Raw genomic sequence first — 21,523 nt, 5'->3', positions numbered from 1 at the left:
TTCAAGAGATTCTCCTGCCTCTGCCTCCCAAGTAGCTGGGATTACAGGTGTGCACCACCATGCCCGGCTAATTCTGTATTTTCGGTAGAGACAGGGTCTCTCCATGTTGCTCAGGCTGGTCTCGAATTCCTCACCTCAGGTGATCTGCCTCAGCCTCACAAAGTGCTGGGATTACAGGCATGAGCCATCACGCCCAGCTGCAGGAGATTTTATTAATGAATTCATTCTTTAGTCCAGTCTTCAGGCTTGGCAGTCAAGACTACATTTGTGTATCAGCTCTCCCTGATTAACTATCACTTTAAGCAAGTTAATTAACCTCCTTGTACTTCAGTTTCTTCATACGTTAAAAGGGGATAATGACAGAAACATCTTCATTAGCTTCTTGTGATAATTAAATGAGGTAATACATGTATGACTCTTAGAATGCTTCCTGGCACATAGTAATTGCTCAGGTAAATTTTAGCTATTACTGTTAAGTTGGCTTTGCATACCTGCATTCTAATTCAGTAGTTATGAATATTTATCTTAACTTTACAGTCTTATTTAACTTTAACAGTCATTTCTTTCATTGATCAGTTTTGGGGAGGAATATTTCACTCTAGCAATCAAGAACCAATAAATATTAATAGTTTTCCTTTAAAAGTCATGTTAAAGCAAATTTACAGAAGTTCATATTTTACCTTATACTGTTATCTATGCTTTGAATATGATTTTTGACATATAATCAATCTGTTTCCGGAAAGAACAACTATTCTTCTACGCAGTGTCTTCTATAGTGAGTCCTCATTCAGCCGGGTTAATGATGGCCTAATGGATGTAGTTCATGTGCTATCTCCCTGGCTGCAGTAGGAGACCTGACTCTGCTCCTGTGTTGTAGCACTCTTCCCAGCCTGGATGCCCCTTATCCCATGCTGATACTAGCTGGTCCTGCAGCTTGTGGGAAACGAGAACTTGCCCATCGCCTCTGCAGACAGTTTAGCACTTACTTCAGATATGGGTAAGTTTGTTTATTGGCTTGTTAAGACTTGGAAATTTATCTGAATTATTGGAGGTATCAACAGTTCATTTCTAGTAAAATCTCTGATGTTGCTAATGTTGGCTATTAGTTTTAATTAAACTTTAAGCAAGTTCAGAAATGTACAAAACAACTTAATATTTAAGTTACACTTTATAGCAAAACCAAAAGTGGTAAGTAAATTGAATGGTCAATAGATATTAAGTCTTGGTAAGGACAGAGCACCATGCGAGTATTAATCCTTGATGGTAAATTATTGATAAAATTGGATCGATGTGATTACTTGGTTCTGGAACGATAGAATCTTGATTCTTGTGCCATTCTAATCGATATGGTAAAGATGATTGCTAAAGTATACTTCTAGCAATAGAAGAACTTACCATATAGCAGGAAGAAACAAAATAATTTTTCTTTTTTTTTTTTTTGAGATGGAGTCTGGCTCTGTCACCCAAGCTGGAGTGCAGTGGTGCAATCTCCACTCACTGCAAGCTCCACCTCCCGGGTTCACGCCATTCTCCTGCCTCAGCCTCCCAAGTAGCTGGGACTACAGGCGCCCGCCACCTCACCCAGCTACTTTTTTGTACTTTTAGTAGAGATGGGGTTTCACTGGGTTAGCCAGGATGGTCTCGATCTCCTGACCTCATGATCCGCCCACCATGGCCTCCTAAATGCTGGGATTATAGGTGTGAGCCACCACGCCTGGCCAAAACAAAATAATTTTTCTTTTGCGAAGCAGACAGTAAACATACAGTAATGACTCCCCTGTTCCCCACAAAAATAAGCAAGCAAACCAGCATGGCTCATTCATGCTGTTCCCCACCTTTTCCATAAAAGGCTTATCAGCTTCTTTGTCATTTATTATACTGTGATATACACTGTATTTTTTTTTAACTTTAATTTTCCAAATGCTTAACTTAATTCAGTCTCAGCCCAAATCACCCTCCAGGGTTTGAAAATAAACATCTTTTTAATTAAGCATAATGGCATTTGAAGGCAGGCTTCTCCTGTTGCCTTGCAGTATGACAGCATGAATCACCATGTTGTGATGTGTGATGGGCAGATCTGTGTTCAGGGACAGACTGTCCTCTCTGAGCTTGGAACATGTGCCAATGGCACTTGAGCTTCTTTGTCTCTGACAGGTCTTCCTCTTTTGAGATGTATTTCAGGAGGAAGGAAGAAGGGGCAGCAAGTTTTTGTTTTTCTTTCCTTCAGGTTAGCATTCAGTACACTTCAAGTTTTCTGGAGCAAATATTTTGCTTAGTGATGTCTTAATGACCCAGTTAAAATAGAGGAACATATCCAAAAAACTAGAACCATCAGAAAACACACACACACATACACACAAAACTCCAACTGAGTTTAAAAAGTTTTTTAGATCCTGAGGATAGTGGCTTATGCCTTTAATCCCAGTTATTTGGGAGGCTGAGGTGGCGGTGGATCACTTGAAGCCAGGAGTTCGAGACCAGCCTAGCCAACATGGCAAAATCCCGTCTCTACTAAAAGTATAAAAATTAGCTGGGTGTGTTGGTGCACACCTGTAATCCCAGCTGCTTGGGAGGCTGAGATAAGAGAATCCAAGATTGTGCCACTGCACTTCAGTCTGGGCAACAGAGTGAGACTCTATCTCAAAAAAAAAAAAGATTTTTTTCAGAGGTTTTGGTGACTCAGAATTGTCTGTCATCTCTTAAACTGGTTTCCTCTTGTCTTTTTTATGTATGGCAAATAAATTACTTTTAGATTAGTGGTGCCTGTCAGTAAACTGAGGATGTGACTACAAAGATATATAGGACAGCCAGAAAAATAAGTGCAAATTATTTCCTAATGCTATTACAAAAAAAAAAACTTCCTTCCCTGAAGCTACACATGTTCAAACAATGTAAACACTATTTCAAACAGGTCCATTTATTTAGATATTTAAAATTACATCCTTTATTTGAACAACTCTAGGCCACAAACACTATGGGAAAATTTATTGATTAATATATTTTAAATACCCTGAAGTAACAAAAATAAATTAAAAGTTAATGTTAGAATAAAAATATAGAGTACATGGTATTTCTGTGGCTGTACTGAACCTGTTGTAAAAGATAAGCTGAACACAATGAATGGAAGGTCAAACTAGGGCGAAAGGGTATATGCTATTTTCTAATGCATAAATTTGGAACTTTTTAGCAAACCAAAGTGACCTATGAGGAACCAAGGTTTTCTCCAGTTCCTTTCACATCTCTGATACCAGTTATGTAGCAAATGGTTGGTAGCCCAGTCCTGTTTATTTCTCTGTGATATGCTACTGCCAAGACATGCTTTGTTGGATATGTTTTTACAGGCGTTTATTGACTCATCATCAAGATTTGGAGCCAATCTGCCCTTACATTCTTATCTGGCGAGGCCTCCCAATCACTCATTTTCATTAAATCTTTTATTTCCCTAATTAGAATGTTTATCCATCAGGCTTGTGATGAGTTGATTTAATGTCTGCTTTCCTTACTTGTGTGTAGCCCATTGAGGGTAGGGCTCATGTCAGCCTTGTTCACCATTGAGTTCTCAATGCCCAGTATATGGCCAGACACTTAACATGTGTGTAATAAATATTTGTTAAATAACCAACTGACTGACTGACTGAGTAAATCGTTGGCTGAATTAATGGCATTGTGTGCAACAGATCATAGAAATTACTATAATAAGAAGCATGGGTGATTTTCCCCAACCTCCACTGATGGAGCTATGCAGTGATGAATGGATTCATCACTTGTTCATTCTTTCAATAAATACTTATTGATTTCCTCTCTTGTGCTAGTCCCTGAGGGTACAGCAGGAACAAGACAGGTGAGGTCCTTGCCTTAATGAAATCTGTAATCTAATGGGGGACTCAGACCTTAGATAATTAGTGCTATATGAAATTTAGGTGGAGGCACTAGATGGCCAAACAGAATCCTAAAATTAGCTTCTTGCTCCAGTACTGTTACTGCTGCCACTGCTATTTTTCTCTTCTGGCTGGAATTAGCGGTGAGTAGAAAGACACTCCGAACTGGCCCCCTCCCAACTACAAACTCATTCATCTACCTCCCTCAGAGGTTCAGAAGCACCATCCAACCATTCACTGTCATCCTCATGAAGGCAGAGGTCAAGGTTTGTTCAATGGCAAATTATTCTAAGAATTTCATCAAGGCATGGATAAAAGACTATGCATCAGATGAAAAAGGGTGTTAGATAGGTAGTTACTTTATCCATTGAGAAAGTAAGATAGTGCTACTATTATATGCAGCAACTTTCTAGTTAAAATTTAAAAATAAAACCAAAGCACCTTCTCACATTCTCAAGGGCAAGTCATTGCTCTTGTTTAGATTTTCTTTTCTATTATTCTTTATCCAACATAAGTTTTATTGATTTTTAATTATGTAAAAAGAAAAAAGGCATGAATAGAGTCTCATGGTGAAACATAAAAGCATTTACAAAGGCACTTTCTCCACCATTTGCTTGAATCATTTCTTTCTCTCTTCCTCGTTTAATTTTTTCCTGGTATTTTACTTGCTTTCTAAATTGCATCGACCCAATATCAAGACATTCAATGAAATTTTCGCACACTAAGTTGCATATCCAGTTATATAAATATTGAAAACGTAACTCAGTCACATAACAAATATTGGTGTGGCTGAGAGATTTTGCTGTGGTTAGGTTTTGATTTTACTATTTGTTCTTGGTTTTAGAAATATGTTGAATATTCTTTCTTTACCAGTATTAGTTATGGGTGACCTGGAGATATGCATTTACTTTCTTCAAAGTCTCTCTATTGATTTCTAGCTGAGCACCCACAAATCAGTGACTTCCTGGAAAAGTGCCAGATAATGAGGGCAACACAAAACGATATCAGCATGCCTGTCTATCTTCTAGATTTAAGGCCATGAAAGTGATCTGAATGGCCCTGAAAGAAAGACTTTATTCTTTCTTAGATCTTTATTTTATAGCCGTCTCTATTTTCATAAGCTTCTTATGATGTTGACTGCTCAATATATTTTATTTTTAGCATTGTAATACAGTAAAATAAAAGACCACAGCTATTTAGCTACATGAGATGATATGAGCTGCAGCAATCTAAATGCGGTCTCAGCTAATGTCTGTTTATACACATGTGACAAATTTGTAGAATGGTTCATTTATTCATTCAATATTTATCGAGCACTGTGCAAATGCTATATGTGGGTGATGAAACTGTGAAATGAACAGGTATGGGTCTTCTCCTCCTGGCAGCTTACAAAGTAGTATGGGATTTAAACAGGTAAATGCTCACAAGATAGTTTGATGGGTGCTATGATGAGGGAGGTAAAGAGTCTCTGAGATAGAAATAAAAGAGAAGTGGGAAGTGGGGCTTGAGTTGGGGGTGTATTCTAGGCAGAGAGTACAGCATATAGCTCAGCTTGGACTATCAAGGGAGATGGCAAAAGTTAAGACTGGAAGGACAGACAGGGGTCTGGTCATAAAGGATTTCTAAACAAGGAGGGGAATTATGTGATCACATTTGCATTTTAAAAACCGTATCCTGGTGGCAGTTTGGGAAAGAGCTTAGGGAAGGAAGTCTGGAGACAAGAAGACCAGGTAGAATGTAGTGACAGGTGATGATAGCATGAGTCAGAAAATGGTGTGTAGTTACTGAAAAGTGGGCAGAGTAGTGGCTTCATGGAGTTTGATACTTAGATACAGTATGTGCTGGAATCTTTTGTGTGGAGGATCACTTAAATTGTGTCCAGCAAGCTATTGACATATATCTGCATTTGGTGTTCAGACCAATTTCATTTACCTCCCACATTCCTCTAGGAATACCTGGGCTTTTGTGGCTACCCATTGATAGAGCTCACTTCCTAATAATGTGATGTGCTATAATATGCTTGAATTCAGATGTGCTCAGAGCCAAGCCTCTGCCTAAATATTTGCAGTAACGAGTTCATTATTTCCTGAGGCAATCTGGTTCAGAATTAAGATTCTAAATCTGCATGCTTCTGAATGACAATGAAAAAAATTCGACTTCCTCATCCACCTGCTAGCTCTTCTTAGATATCTTTTCTTCCTGTTACATTTCCCTGGATATTTTGGGATTTCATTATTTGGCCAGGCCTTCCAATTCCTGTTCCTCTTGGTCATCTCCTTTCTGTGAATTCGGTTTGCTAGTAGCTTCAGTGACACCTGGCCATGAATTGGCACCCTTAGACTTTTAGGACCAGAGTTGGAGTCTGGGGTTCATCTCTAACTCAGTCCTTTTCTGTGTTAAGTGAAATGACTGGAATTATGGCTCCTATTACAAACCATAATTTAACTAGTAAATTAATTAGTAAGTAATGAATCTGCGGAAAGATTTAGACGAGGGAAAAGAAGAATTTTGAAAGTCCTGGCTCGAGCAAATTTCTTTGTCTAGAATTTGGTATCATTTTTCCTATGTAAGTTGAGTGAAATGTTGCCTTCACTGTGAAGCATTTTCTTTTTGAGATGTTCATATTTGGGCGGCATATAACACAGTGAACATTTGTATATGTGGAAATTGGATGACAAATTCAAAAACACAGATCATCTTAGGTTCTTCTTAATAGAAAGTCTGCAGTGGCTGCAGGTTCTGTCATCAGCATTCTGCACACCAGTGGAACCATCTCTTTACCTGCCTAGAAGCTTCAGATTGCTTCTTTGTTTTGTCTTTCTTTGAGAAATTCAGAAGAAATTCTTGCCACTCACTTCCTTTGTTGAGAACTGTAAGTTCAGCATAATGTGTAAAGGCTAGGCTAAGAGTTTGCTGCAAGGGTGCCAAGCTATTGATTTATCTTCCCTGACTGTCAAGGACGCCAATAGACAGAGGGTGTCAGGTCTCTGCTAAGGCGTGTGAAGAAATGCCAATGTATTCAAACAACAAAACAAATGCCATGGTGTTTTGACAGCCTTCTCTTAGAATGTGCTCTCTTTCCTGAGTATATAATTTAAGTATGATGTTAAGACCTTAAAATTTATTAGTACAGTTAATTCTTGAGTAGAATGGAAAGGGAGCAGTGGTATGAATTATAAACATTTATTTGTCTTTGACTTTGCAATGAAGAGCCTTTGGAGGTTGCAACTTTACTGTCTGAATGAGTATGATATTAACAAGACTTGACTTTTGAGTCATCTTGGCATTGCTACTTAGTAACATTCCTTAATAGCTGTGCCTCAGTTTCATTATCTATAAAATAAAAATAAGAAATAATACTTAGCTCATGGTTTTTGTAAGAAATAAATGAAATAATATGTCAAGTGTCTAGCTAGTCTCATCTCTTATCTTATTATTTATTTATTGAAACAGGATCTTGCTCTGTTGTCTCAGCTGGAATGCAATAGGGCAATGATGGCTTGCTGTAGCCTCAAACTCCTGGGCTCAAGTGAGCCTCACAACTCAACCTCCTGAGTAGCTGAGACCACAAGCACGTGCCACCACACCTCATTTTTAAATTTTTTTTTTTGTAGAGACAGAATCTCACTATGTTGCCTGGGCTGGTCTTGAACTCCTGGGCTCAAGCAATCCTCCTGCCTTGGCCTCCCAAAGTACAGGGATTGCAGGAATAAGCTACTGTGCCTGGCTCTCATCTCCTATTTTAAAATTACAGGAAAATCTAAAAATCAGTTTGCATTTCCTGCACTTAACAGTGGAAGGCAGAATTATATGAATTCAAGAGTCCTGGTGGTTGGGACCACCATATTCTTGTTGTAGGACCAACACTGGCCTGCTGTGTGACCTTAGAGGAGTCATTTTTGTAGTCATCAATAAAAGGGAGTTCTTAGCAGCTGTTATCCACTTCTCATGTTTCATTTTTCATTCCCTTTACAAAAATTTATCAAATGCCTACTATGTGCCAGGCTTTGGGAATGCAGTGGTGAATAAGACATGGTCCTCCCCTTATGATTCATATGTTCTGCTGGGAAAGATGGGAAAAAACCAGATAAATATATAAAAGAAAGCAGTTCTGGTGATAGGCAGTAGCTGAGTGGTGTGGTGGGATGGGGAGGCTATTTCAGACAGTGGAGAGAAAAGGCCTCTTTGGTTGAGTTGAGACTTCTGTTCAGCATTGGCACCATGGATTGCCACAGGAGGTTTATACACAGTGTTGATATGGACCAAGCACAGGGCACATGAGACAGATTTGCCCTCAAGTGGTGGAAGGAATGGGCCCTGAACATATAATTGGAATGCAATTGGAACAGACACTGAGGCTGTGTAAATATAAAGCGATGAATAATCCAGCCATAGAGGTCAGGAAAGGATTTTTGGAGGGGTGACATTTAAACTGAGTCCTAAGAAACGAGTAGGCCAGCCAGGTGGAAGGAGAGACGGACGCCTGTGGAAAAGGCTCATACATTAAACATGAAAGCAGGTGGGTGGAAAATAGCTAAATGATAAGTATTGATTTACTTCTTAAAGTATTATTACATGATGGCAGAGGAAGAGGTTCAGAAGGTGATAAGTAATAATGAGTAAAAATTTGGTATGGATGATCCAAATTTTGTATAATCCTTATAGATGATAGCAACTGAATATAATCTAGCACTTTGAAACCAACATATTCTCACAACTGTATTACTTTATGATTTATGATGTGTGGATTAACTTCATTTTTTAAAACATACTTTATACTGAAACCTTTTCCATTTTGCATTTCCAGTTACAAATAGACTAGGATCATCTGTTTTATGATTTCAGGGCCTGTCATACCACAAGACCACCTTACTTTGGAGAAGGGGATCGAGTTGATTATCATTTCATCTCTCAAGAAGTTTTTGATGAAATGGTAAACACGGTAAGAATGTTTTCCTTTGTTTTTATTGCATAAGAAATACACGTTCTCTGGCAAAAATGTTAGGAAATAGTTATAAATAAAAAAAGGAAGAATTAAATTTTGTGCTTGTTATGAGAGGTGAGTTCATATTGGTTTTTTTTTTCTTAAAGTGCTTAATACATCATTCTTCACATGCTTTTTATTTTATGGTCTCGGAGAAAATATTGTAAGTTTCCGATAAAAATGAATGAGTAGGCATTTTAAGGAAATAGAACGAAAGCAGTATGAAAAATTCTTGTGATCTGTGTTTATCAGTTGCTGCTACTGTTATTAGTCAGATTTACTCAAGAAAAACAGTTCTTACAGAACCGATGGTGCACAAAGCTTGTAAATTACGTATGTCTAGAGATTTGGGTATTCTGTCCAGAGAGTACTCTTTCTGTGTATTATCTGTGGTGCTTTCTAATTGTTACAGCCCTAAGCACCATTTCAATATGGTGTGTCCCATTTAGTTGGCTTTTTCTGGACATGTTACCTTCCATGGTCATGTTCCTGTTTGAGAAGTTCTCAGTCCTGGAGGCCAAGCAGTTCACTAATGCAGATGGAAGCCCTTGCTAGAAGATGGGAGATGATCCCTAACTTCTTTGAGGACTGTTTTAACAAGGTCAAGGTAATTACCATGTGTTAGTCCATTTCACAGGCACTCAGAGCAATCTTGTTTAAGTTTTGGGTTTTTTCATTTGTTTGTTTTCTACTGAAACCCTGACAATCTAGTTATTGATAGTAATTCAAAACACTCTTGTCTTTGAATTCATTTTCTTCAGCACAACTTATTTCTTCCTTCTTGGCCTTCACATACAAAGGGAACCCTCATAATCCTAGCATGTTTTATCTGTTGAAAGTATATGTTAATGTAAATATGTATCTGCCCATGACTTCAGTTAAACTGAAAGAGGAGTTCATATTTTCATCACGACCAATGAATCTGTAAACCTTTTGTTTTTACTTCACCATGGCCCTTATTTTTGTTTATATCTTCACTGTTTCTATCACCAAGTAAATCCTACACCACTTCCTTTTCTTTTCTGAAGCCCACTGAACTATCAGATGAGGGACTCATCTGTGTTTCTGCTTTTGAAGGATTACCACCCAACTGGTGATTCCCTTATAGCTGTATATCCTCTTCCCTCTTTCCCCTTCTTTTTCCTTCTTCCTTCCCCTGTTCCCACCCCCAAAATAATGGACCTGGCTTATTCTTCATTGTACAAAATCATGGACCATTTCAGCATAGGCTTTGCAGTTTCCATGAGTTTAGTTTCAAATGGCCAACTCTATACATGGTGCGTGTTTTCTGGACTTCTCTTGTGTTTGTGGAGACATACAAGCGAGAAAAACGTATGATCCCTGTTTTCCTCTAACCTTGTCAAAAGAACATCTTGGAAATTCTTTATAATTTTCTTTCCTAGGGCTATATTTTGGCAGTTCAGTTTAATTGATTAAGAATACTCTGGGACTTTGTTTTTAAAAGCCTCAGTAGAGATTTGAGAAGTTATCTTGATATTAGTAAGAAGCATTCTCTTAGGACTCTTTAGGTTGAAAGACAACTAGTTCCCAAAATTAATGTTAATTTCTCTTGTTGGAGTATGAGGCATTTTTTTCTCATGTCAGTTCATCTGTTCTCAGAACCCCATCTGCTCTCTGGTGTTTCATACCTTATCAGATCTGTAATCTAGTCTGGTTCAATTCCTAGTCTAAAAAGTCACTACACTTCTATACTATATTTAGTCTTAGAATTTTACTACCTCTACAAAAATCCTCCTGTGTTTGAGAAGTACTTATTTTTACAGATTCTGATAATATATACATATACTTCAGGATAACATAATTTTCTTGAACTTGAATTGTGCTTCTGATCTCTTTTCCTTTAATGTAAGCTTGAAACTGTTTCATGAAGAGAAACAAACTTAGAGATGACAAACTCATGACACATTGTCAGCTTTGCCAATCACCCACAGACACTCAGCCCTGCGTACACAGAACCGCCCTCTACACAGTAGCCACCCAGACAGCCTGCCCACCATCCTCCATTACAGCAGACCCACTGACGGACAGCCTTGGCACACCCTTACTGTGGACAGTCATACCTTCCTGCTCTGATAGGTACAACACATAGACCTGCACACCCTCCCCAACACAGGTGCCTCCTCCATCCCATCAGATACTTCCCCCACAACACACAATCACCCCCCTAACATGCCCGCAGATATGAGAACCCTTTTTATGGACACATACATAGTCTCCACAGAAACTCTCTCTCCTGCAGAAATAAAACCACAGACCCTGAGGTTTCTGGAGTAAGACTATTGCTATTTATTAGGAAATCCACATGCAGCAAGAAACCAAAGTAGCATCACCAGCCAGAATGGGGTGGAGGGAAACCACTTAATCCCAATTCTTAACAAACTTGTAATGGAGTCTTTTTTATACCTATGTACTATGCAAGATTCCTCCCAACTCTACATCTCTACATCTTTCTAGAAAATGGGGTTTGTTTGTTTTTTTTTTTTTTGATCCATAGTGGAAGGTCCTTGTACGTGTGAATAAACAAACTTACGGTATATATCTGAAAAGGAATTCAAGTATACATTTTGAAAACAGGGTGAGTCATAGAGTGTTAGTCAGGGTTCTCCAGAGAAATACAATCAATAGGATGTGTATATGTATAGAAAGAGATTTAGGGTTGGGCTCACACCTATAATCCCAGCACTTTGGGAGGCTGAGGCGGGAGGATTGCTTGAACCTAGGAGTTTAACACCAGCCTGGGAAAACATAATGAGACTCTATCTCCTCAAAAAATAAAAAATTAGCCTGGTTTCATGCCTATAGTTTCAGCAACTCAGGAGGGCTGAGGCAGGAGGATTGCTTGAGCCCAGGAGGTCAAGGCTGCAGTGAGTTATGATTGCCCCACTGCACCCCAGCCTGTGTAACACAGCAAGACCCCATCTCTTAAAGAGATTTAGTATAAGGAATTGGCACACATGGGTTATGGGGACTGGCAAATCCAAATCTGCAGTGTGAGCCAGGCAGCCAGGAAATCCCAATGGGTTCATCTTGCCCACTGCCTAGACAGAGCCGATTTATCAAGACAGCAGAATTGCAGTAGAGAAAGAATAATTCACACAGGGCCAGCTGTGCAGGAGACCACAGTTTTATTATTACTCAAATCAATCGCCCTGAGCATTTGGGGATCAGAGTTTTTAAGGACAACTTAGTGGGTAGGGGGAAGCCAGCGAGTCGGGAGTGCTGATTGGTCAGAGATGAAATCATAGGGAGTCAAGCTGTCTTCTTGTACTGAGTCAGTTCCTGGATAGGGGCCACAGGATCAGATGAACTAGTTTATCAATCTGGGCGGTGCCAGCTGATCCATCAAGTGCAGGCTCTGCAAAATATCTCAAGCACTAATCTCAGGAACAGTTTAGGGAGGGTCAGAATCTTATAGCCTCCAGCTGCATTACCCCTAAACCATAATTTCTACTCTTGTGGCTAATTTTTTAGTCCTACAAAGGCAGTCTAGTCCCCAGGCAAGAAGGAAGTTTGTTTTGGGAAAGGGCTATTATCATCTTTGTTTTAAAGTGTAAACTAAGTTCCTCCCAAAATTAGTTCAGCCTGTGCCCAAGACTGAACAAGGACAGTTTGGAGGTTAGAAGCAAGATGGAGTCAGTTAGGTTAAATCTCTTTCATTGTCTCAGTCATAATTTTGCAATGGAGGTTTCAGTGGTGCAGATGAAATCCAAAGGCTGATCTTTTTGTTCTCCTGAGGTCTTCAACTGATTGGATAAAGTCCACCTATATTATGGGTGGCAGTCTGCTTCCTTGAAGTTCTCCAATTTAAATGTTCATCTCCCCCAAACATCTTCCAAGTTGACACATAACACTAACCAGCAGATGCAATAAACAAGATAAAGTGGCCGGGCGTGGTGGCTCAAGCCTGTAATCTCAGCACTTTGGGAGGCCGAGACGGGTGGGTCACGAGGTCAGGAGATCGATACCATCCTGGCTAACACGGTGAAACCCCGTCTCTACTAAAAAAAATACAAAAAAACTAGCCAGGCGATGTGGCGGGCACCTGTAGTCCCAGTTACTCGGGAGGCTGAGGCAGGAGAATGGCGTAAACCCGGAAGGCAGAGCTTGTAGTGAGCTAAGATCCGGCCACTGCACTCCAGCCTGGGCGACAGAGCGAGACTCTGTCTCAAAAAAAAAAAAAAAAAAAAAAAAACAAGATAAAGTGTCTCTCTGAAAGGAGAGCCAGACATATATCTATATAGGTTTTATATATATACATATATATAGAAAAGGAGTCACATATATATGTGCCATATATATATATATATATATATATATAGAAAAGGAGTCACAGTATTTGTTCCAAATAACAAAGAAAGTATGACTTTGAAGGAATAAAATAGTAAGGATATTTATTGTTGAGTTTTTAACTTTGGGAATACATAACATAAACTTCTTTTGATTATGGGGGATGTAGATTTTCCTTATCACCCGCAGCAGACACATTGCCCAGAGACCCATCCCCCAACCTCAAAAGACACCCTATGCCTTCTGGTCTCTGACCTCTCTTCCCTGACAGACAGCCCATCCCTGTACCCTCACATTTCCAGAACATCTGGGGCCAGGACGCAGGGCAGCAATAGACCCAACTGCTACTGTTCTTAATGCTGTCACCGCCATTTGATGGGATTCAGGGCAGCCCTGGAAGTTTTCACTTCATTGTTTATTTCAAAATCACTATATGAGAAGTCACACTTGCCAAGATCATCCACGTTTTTATTCCTTCTGTTGTCATCAGTTACGCAGTTTAGATTTGACCTAGTGGTTTAATGAATATAGTATTGCCAAAGAAAAAGTCACAGACAATTTTGAGAGACGTGCTTTTACTTGCCTTTTTTTTCCCCAAGGGAATGCAGTTTTTGGAAGAACTGAGCTTCCAGAATACAGACAGAGGCGTCATTTATAGTTCAAATGGCTATAGGGCAGACACCAATTCTGTTGGATAACATTTGAGGCAGTTTCAGTAGAAAGCTATCTTTATGAGGAAAAACAGGATGGGTTTGCTTTTTCAAAGCTTTTAGGATGTCTCTGTAATTCATGGCCTCCCGGAATTATCTGTAATTCATGGCTTATCTTGGAATGCAAGGCTTTTGGAAATGGAAGCCTTTTCTGGGTTGCCTGGTGTGCTGGCACAGCTGAAATGGCGGCGGTAAAGGGCAGGCCATTAGTTTTGTTCTCTCAGTAATGAAGGTTTTGGTGCGAGTTTGGCAGGAAGTGGGTAAGTAAACAAAATAGTCTATTTTACCATATGCTGCAGTGCCTTAACACTCCTCAACATTTTGTCAGCAGATTATTTCTAAAAACCTATTTTTTTTTGTCAGCTGAGAATTCTGAATAAATTTCTCTGTCACAGTTTGAAATTAAGTTTCATTTACGCCATTGTCATCCGTATGCAGTTGCTAAAATTTGTAAGGTTTTTGAAATTATTTAGAATAAGACATCAAATGATATTAGTTGTGATCAAATTCCATGATGGCTGCTGTTATAGGAAAATCTTTGTTCTTCTCGAATTCCAGGGGAAATTCATTGTAACATTTAGTTATGGTAATCACAAGTATGGATTAAATAGGGACACCATAGAAGCTATCGCAAGAGATGGTTTGGCAAGCTGTGTTCATATGGAAATAGAAGTAAGTGTTTTTCATTCAACCAATTAATGTGTGTGTAGTTTGTGTGAGTGTGGTGGGTGTGTATGTGTGTGTGTGTATGTGTGTATATATATATATAAATTTTTTATTGATACATAATTGAGGTACACATTTGGGGTACATGCGATAATGTATATACATATTTGAGGTTGGGGAGGGGGTTACAATGCACAGGCAACACATTGCCAGGCACAAGATAAGATATTCCGTTTATAATTAGTATGCGGGGCAAGACACGTGAAACATTAAGTGACAGGAGTTAGGTTACAATACAAGAAATTGCACAGATATTGTAAGTGTAACTGCCACTCGAGCTTTATTTTCTGTTATTTCCTCACTAAATGCTCCTTTTTCTTTTTAGAGCATGGCCTCTGTTTATATAAAAGGCTGTAGATAAAGCCTGATTGGTAGAGTGTGGGACTGGTTCCCCATGCCCTAGGACAATGACAGCCCCATGCGGTCAACTTTGTTCCTTCGTTCTGCATGAGATGTGTGGGATGTGCTGCCATTTAACTGCAGTTGCTCGCTGGGTGTAATATTTTAATACTTCTGGCAATTTAGACCTGTAGATTTCAGAGATTTTTCTCTCTATCCCGATACCCTGTCTTCCCCCAACAATGATCTATAATTAGAGTATATAGAAGCTTCTCCAAAATTAAGATCCAGAGTAAAACTATGAATTTCCCACTCATTTATTTTTTAAAAATATAGCTTTATTGCCTACTTGGGACCTTCAAAGACAGTTGATTGTTTTTTCAAGATCCTTTAACTGAGCAGTATGACACTTTTGGAATTAAAAAGAAAGCAATTATAAAACTAATTCAATTAGACCAAACGTACAGAAAACAAAACCTAGGCAAATTGGGTACATAATCCTTTGATGTCAACTCTGAATCTTTCTTTTTTCCTCTGTGACTTCACACAGTAGGAGACTGCAATTCCCTTTTGGCTCTTTGTGTTGGTATAAGCGTTTCCTAGCTTACACATTTCTTCCAGCTCTTTAACTTTCCTGACTTAGACTCTTTCAAATCTTATTTCTCTGTGATTAATTGGTTTTGTATCTTTAAGGAGAGTTTTCTTTGTTTCTATAATAACTAGCAAAAATAAAAGGTCTTTTCTAAAAAATTTATTCATTTGACAAGGCAGAAACAAAAATTAATGCATTCGTGAGTCCAGAAACTCTCCGTCTTTTCTGTCTATCTTTCTCTGGTCCAACAGTTATCTGAGCAGTGGCTCCTGTTTCACTCTTTTTCTCTCTGGGAGTTCACTCCTCCTCATTTCCAGGAGGTTGAGTCTATAATCCATACTTTATTCCCCTGATTCTCCCCAGCTGAAGTACTTTTCCAGACTGCCCTGGTCATTGACTCTTTCGGAAATTGTTTTGGAAATAGTCTGTATTTCTTCCAACTGAATTTTTAAAACAAAGATTTTGAACATTAAGTGAAACTGATTGAGATGGAAGGGACTTTAGGGTCCATTTGGAATGGCTCTTTCATTTCACCCACGAGGAAACTGATAGTCAGAGAACTTGAAGGATTTGTGCAGTCTACAGGAGCCGGAGAGCTGCAGTTGTGACAAAGCCCTCCAGACTCACAGACCAGTCAGTTCCTTACACAGTTCCACGCTGTGATCTCCTGGTCTGCAGGCTACCAGGAGCTTGGCCTTCCCAACCAGGGTGCCGATTTAGCTGCAGAAAGGGTCCCAAGATGATGACAAAGGGGCCACAGAAGAGCATTTTCTCCCTGGCAAGATCTCTGTCTCCTGGTGCTCCACAGAAGGTGTTTGAAATACAGAATTGAAATTACCTTTCTGTAATAAAGTTGCAATATTGCTATGAATGTACCTGTTTTATATCCAGCAATTTTCTAACAGTCATATTCATTAGAATGATTAATTAAAGGAAAGCCAGGTGGAGTGAATTCTAATATTTCCAATGACAATTTAAAACTTGATGAAGAGAGAAATGTAATCCAATCTTTAGGTATTTATAGAAAAATAGCAGCTAACTCTACAGGTGAAATACATTCTTCAATATATTAATAATACTACTTCTTATACCCATGTTGTCAGATGGCTCCAAAATGATTTGTAAATCATGTATCTATTTCCAATGTATTATCTTCCTTTTAATGCACAGGGTGTAAGAAGTTTAAAATATTCCTATTTTGAGCCTCGTTATATCCTGGTGGTACCCATGAACAAGGAAAAATATGAGGGATATTTGCGGAGAAAAGGATTATTCAGTCGTGCAGAAATTGAATTTGCTGTCTCCAGAGTGGACCTTTATATTAAAATTAATCAGAATTTTCCAGGATATTTTGATGCAGTAATCAATGCAGGTTGGTAATTTTCAGCCAAGTTTTATTTTTGAAATGTAAGATTACTGAATTAAAAGTTTGTTTCATGGGGATAAAATTCTTGGGTAAAAGCTATTTTCCTTGTAACAGTGAATCACAAAGAGCGTAAAAAGGGTAAGAATCCAAGAGGTCTAATTTTCTACTGTTTTAATGAGAGCATTGTCTCAATTATTTCTTAAGATTGTAGCTAATAAGATTTGGTGTAAAATGAGCCTGAACTAAGTTCATTTTTTAGGGGACATTGTGAGAACAAAGTTAAATTATATGTAATTTGAAATACACATTTACATTTCTAGAAAGGCATATGAAACTCGGGTAATTTTATTATAATCTACACATAGGTTAAAAACCCAGCTACTCAAAATATAACCATAAAAATGTATGTGTAAAACAAATATTTTCAGAAACTAGTTTATAAATGACCATTTAATTTAAAACAATAGTTCATGGGAGAATTTTTTGAAATGTGAAAATTTCCATATATATGTATGTATTTTTATACATATAAAATTTCTATAGATATATTCTAGAAATTTATACACACACACACACACACACACATATATATATATATATATATTTTTTTTTTTTTTTTTGGAGAGAGTCTTGCTCTGTTGCCCAGGCTGGAGTGCAATGGCGTGATCTTGGTTCACTGCAACCTCTTTCTCCAACTCCCAGGTTCAAGCAATACATCTGCCTCAACCTCCCGAATAGCTGGGATTACAGGTGCCTGCCACCACGCCCAGCTAATTTTTGTATTTTTAGTAGAGATGGGGTTTTGCCATGTTGTCCAGGCTGGTCTCAAACCCCTGACCTCAAGCAGTCTGCCCTCCTCAGCCTCCCAAAGTGCTGGGATTACAGGCATGAGCCACCATGCCTGGAAAATTTCTATATATTTTTAAACTGCACTATATTACACAGTCATAAAAAAGAAAGAGAAAGTTCTCTGTGTCCAGATAAGGAAATATCTTCAAGTCATACAGTTACTAAAAAAGACAGGTTTACAGTATAGTATGCCATCATTTATGTAAAAAAATTATGTAATTGTATTTTCTTGTACTACATAAAAAATTCTCTGCAGCAAGAAACTAATAATGCTGATTACCTCTTAGGGGGAAGGGAAACTAGATGAACTAGATGGACAGGGGACATTAGTTGAACCATATGAAATTGTTGATATTCAACTATTTTGACCTATGAAAACAGCAATTTCATATGGTTCAACTTATTAATAATAGTTTTTAGTCTCTGAAACATGTTAATGTATTACACAGTTGAATTTGTTTTCTATTCCTGCATAGAAATTATCACACTTAGTGTCTTAACGTGTCAACACCCATTTATTAATTCACGGTTTTGTAGATAAGAAGTCTGGTACAGCATAGCTGGATTCTCTGCTCAGGGTATCAGGAAGCTGAGGTCTCATCTGAAGGCTCTGGGGATAAGCCTCCAAAGCTCATTCTTGTTGGCAGGATGGAGTTTCTTTTGGTTGTAGAACTGAGGTCCCAGTTTCCCTGTGGGCTGTCTGCCAAGAATTATCCTCGGTTTCTGGAGGTTGCTCTCAGGTCTCATCCACGTGGCCCCACCATCTTCAAGCCAGGACCAGCACATCAAATCCTCCTTGGGATCTGAGTCTCTGACTTCTTTTTCTGCCAACAGCTGGAGAGAACTCTCCTTTTATGTGGCTCATGTGATTAGGGTGGGCCTGCCTGGATCATCTCCCTTTTGATTAACCCAAAGTTAACCCATTAACAACCTTAACTACATCTGCAAAAATCCCTTTTGCTGAATGTCACACAATCGTGGAGGTGGTATCTCATTGCCTCCACAGGTTCTGCCCACACTTAAGGGAAGGAGATTGATTATACAAGGGTGATGTGTCCTTAGGGTCATCTTAGAATTCTACCATAATATATATAAAATTCTACCATAATATATATAAAATTAAATGCAGTAAACAAATCATTACCACCAATAGTTAAACATCAACTGTTTTGGATCTGATCCTGTTGTTTTAAAATGTACTCTCTTTGCTGCAGATGATCTGGATGTTGCCTACCAAAACCTGAGTCAGCTCATTAGAGAATACCTTGGATTGACTAAGGAACCTGCCAAGAGTTTGGCTACAACTGCAGGTACTATCCTATCCTTTTTGCGCCAGGATTTTTTTTTTTTTCATGGAAAGGAAAACAAATCTGAGTTCCTATTTGGGTACTCATCACTTGGGCTAAAGCTGGTTCTCTTTTATTCCTGTACTTCTTCTGGGGCAATTGTCCCCAAAACAAGCAGCATGAGTCAGCCTTCTGGACCTGTAACTCTGCTTATCTCCATGGTCATGATGGGCCTCCGGGGACTGCCCTTCAGGAACAGGCTGGGCAGTGCCTTGATGGAGGTAATAGACAAGGGTTAACCTCATGGCTCAGAACTCAGCCTTCCAGAAGTTTCATTCTTTAGAGAGCTGAGATGTTGTTCTACTTGTCGGGTTTGTATTTAGTCTGAGAGTTTTCTTTTCCCTTTTCTTTGTGTTACCCCAGTCCTCAAAATACTGTGCTGCGGAATACAGTGGCAAGAGCACTAGTCGTAGGATCGGTGCTGCTCTCCTAGCCCTGTGCTCTCTTGGGTCAGGTTCTTCGCTGTTTGGAGTTTCAGTTTACCGTTCTGCTACATAGACCTAATGCTCCTTATCTACCACATGGATGGTCAGCAGCACATGATGTAGTATACGTAAGAGTGCACCCCCTTGGAATCCAGGAATTCTAAAGCCCTAAGTTAGAATTTTGGTACATGAATTTTGAGATGTATTTAAAAGACTCCCTTGAATCTGCCTCACAACTATTAAGATGGCTACTATAAAAACAAAATAAAAAAACAGAAATTAACAGGTGTTGGCAAGGATATGGAGAAACCGGAACCCTCGTGTGCTGTTGGCAGGAAGGTAAAATGGTGTTGCTCCTGTGGAAAACGGTATGGAGTTTCCTCAAAAAATTAACAATAGAACTGTCCTATCATCCAACAATCCCACTTCTGATCTACCTCCAAAAGAATCGAAGGCAGGGTCTCAAAAAGAGAGCCGCACACTCATGTTTTTAGCAGCACTATTCACAATAGCCAAAAGGTGGAAGGAACCCATAAAATAGAATTTTATTTGACCTTAAAAAAGGAAGGAAATTCTGGCACATGCTACACATAGATGAACCTTGAAGACATTGTGCCAAATGAAATGAGCCAGTCACAAAAGGACAACTATTTTATGATTCCACTTACATGAGGTATCTAGACTAGTCAAGTTCATAGAGCCAGAAAGAAGAACGGTAGTTGCCAGAGGCTAGGGAATGGGAGTGGTTTAATGGGTACAGTTTCAGTTTGGAAAGATGAGAAGAGTTCTGAGGATGGATGATAGTGACGGTGGCACTGTGTGAATACACTTCATGCCACTGAACTGTACACTTAAAAATGGTTAAGACGGCCGTGCGCGGTGGCTCATGCCTCTAATCCCAGCACTTTGGGAGGCCGAGGTGGGTGGATCACAAGGTCAGGAGATAGAGACCATCCTGGCCAACATGGTGAAACTCTGTCTTTACTAAAAATACAAAAATTAGCCGAGCATAGTGGCACATGCCTGTAATCCCAGCTACTCAGGAGGCTGAGGCAGGAGAATTGCCTGAATCAGAGAGTAGCAGGTTGCAGTGAGCCAAGACGGCGCTACGGCACTCCAGCCTAGCGTCAGAGCGAGACTCCATCTCAAAAACAAAAACAAACAAAAAAAATGGTTAAGATAGTCAATGTTGTGTTATGTGTATTTTGCCACCATAGTAAATTTTAAAACTTTCCCTTGATGGACTGAACCCCATTCACACACTGCATATCGTGAAATGTTAACCCGAGACCCTGGCTGTTTTGCAAGTATGTTCAGCTTTGTGTTTTAGCAGTTGTGACTTTTTGCCCAAATAGGATTTTGTTTACCAGGTTCCATCCTGGCAGACTGAGGCAGGGCAGGTCATGATCTTGCCAGACTTCAAATCAATGCTGTTTTGTAATTTTGCACACTTCTCCCAGGTTGAGGGCCCCTGGTGTTTTGGAAGGAGGTCAATGTAAAACTGGTAAAAATCAACAGATAATGGCTGAGAATTTCCTTCTCCATATGTCTTATAGGAGATGAAGTGACCAGGGTATGACCTGCTGACTAGAATGTTCCTAGAGAAAGTTTGACCTGTCTGAAAATAGACAGGAATGGAGGACTGGAGGACTATGCTCAGTCTACGAAGGGGGGATTGGGGGACATTAGATTAGGAGCGTGTCAGTGTATTTATCCAGCCCTGCTCGGAATCTCTGCACTGGGCGTGGGTTCTTTAGAAAGCCATCTCTATGGAGAAGGGCTGTGTAGTGTACCTAATGAGGCTTCTGTAGCTCCGTAGAAGTTTCTCTTGAGGAAATCTGGCTCCCCTTGCCTTAATTCTTTGCTAACCAAGCAACCTTCTGATCTTTAATTTGGTCCCATCAGGTGGACCTGCTCCTGTGGGGGCTGTACCCTACATTACTCACCCTGCCCTGATCCCTGAGCCAGGCTTGTCTCCATTGTAAATTAATTAATTGGTG

General features: G+C 39.3%; 1 protein-coding gene across 3 annotated transcripts in view; it reads left to right on the top strand.

Moving 5' to 3' along the window:
• Positions 1-21,523, top strand: part of LRGUK (leucine rich repeats and guanylate kinase domain containing) — a 126,531-nt gene that overhangs the window by 56,038 nt on the left and 48,970 nt on the right. For all 3 annotated transcript variants that reach the window (XM_033193336.1, XM_033193335.1, XM_033193334.1), the window contains exons 11-15: positions 878-997; positions 8,724-8,820; positions 14,439-14,552; positions 16,708-16,909; positions 18,967-19,062. In XM_033193336.1, coding sequence (XP_033049227.1) covers positions 878-997; positions 8,724-8,820; positions 14,439-14,552; positions 16,708-16,909; positions 18,967-19,062 — 629 coding nt within the window. The remainder of the gene's footprint in view (positions 1-877; positions 998-8,723; positions 8,821-14,438; positions 14,553-16,707; positions 16,910-18,966; positions 19,063-21,523) is intronic.

This window comes from Trachypithecus francoisi, unplaced genomic scaffold (assembly GCF_009764315.1).
Source record: "Trachypithecus francoisi isolate TF-2019V2 unplaced genomic scaffold, Tfra_2.0 Lachesis_group4, whole genome shotgun sequence".
NCBI classification, from domain to species: Eukaryota; Metazoa; Chordata; class Mammalia; order Primates; family Cercopithecidae; genus Trachypithecus; species Trachypithecus francoisi.
This window is presented reverse-complemented; position numbering and strand designations above follow the sequence as displayed.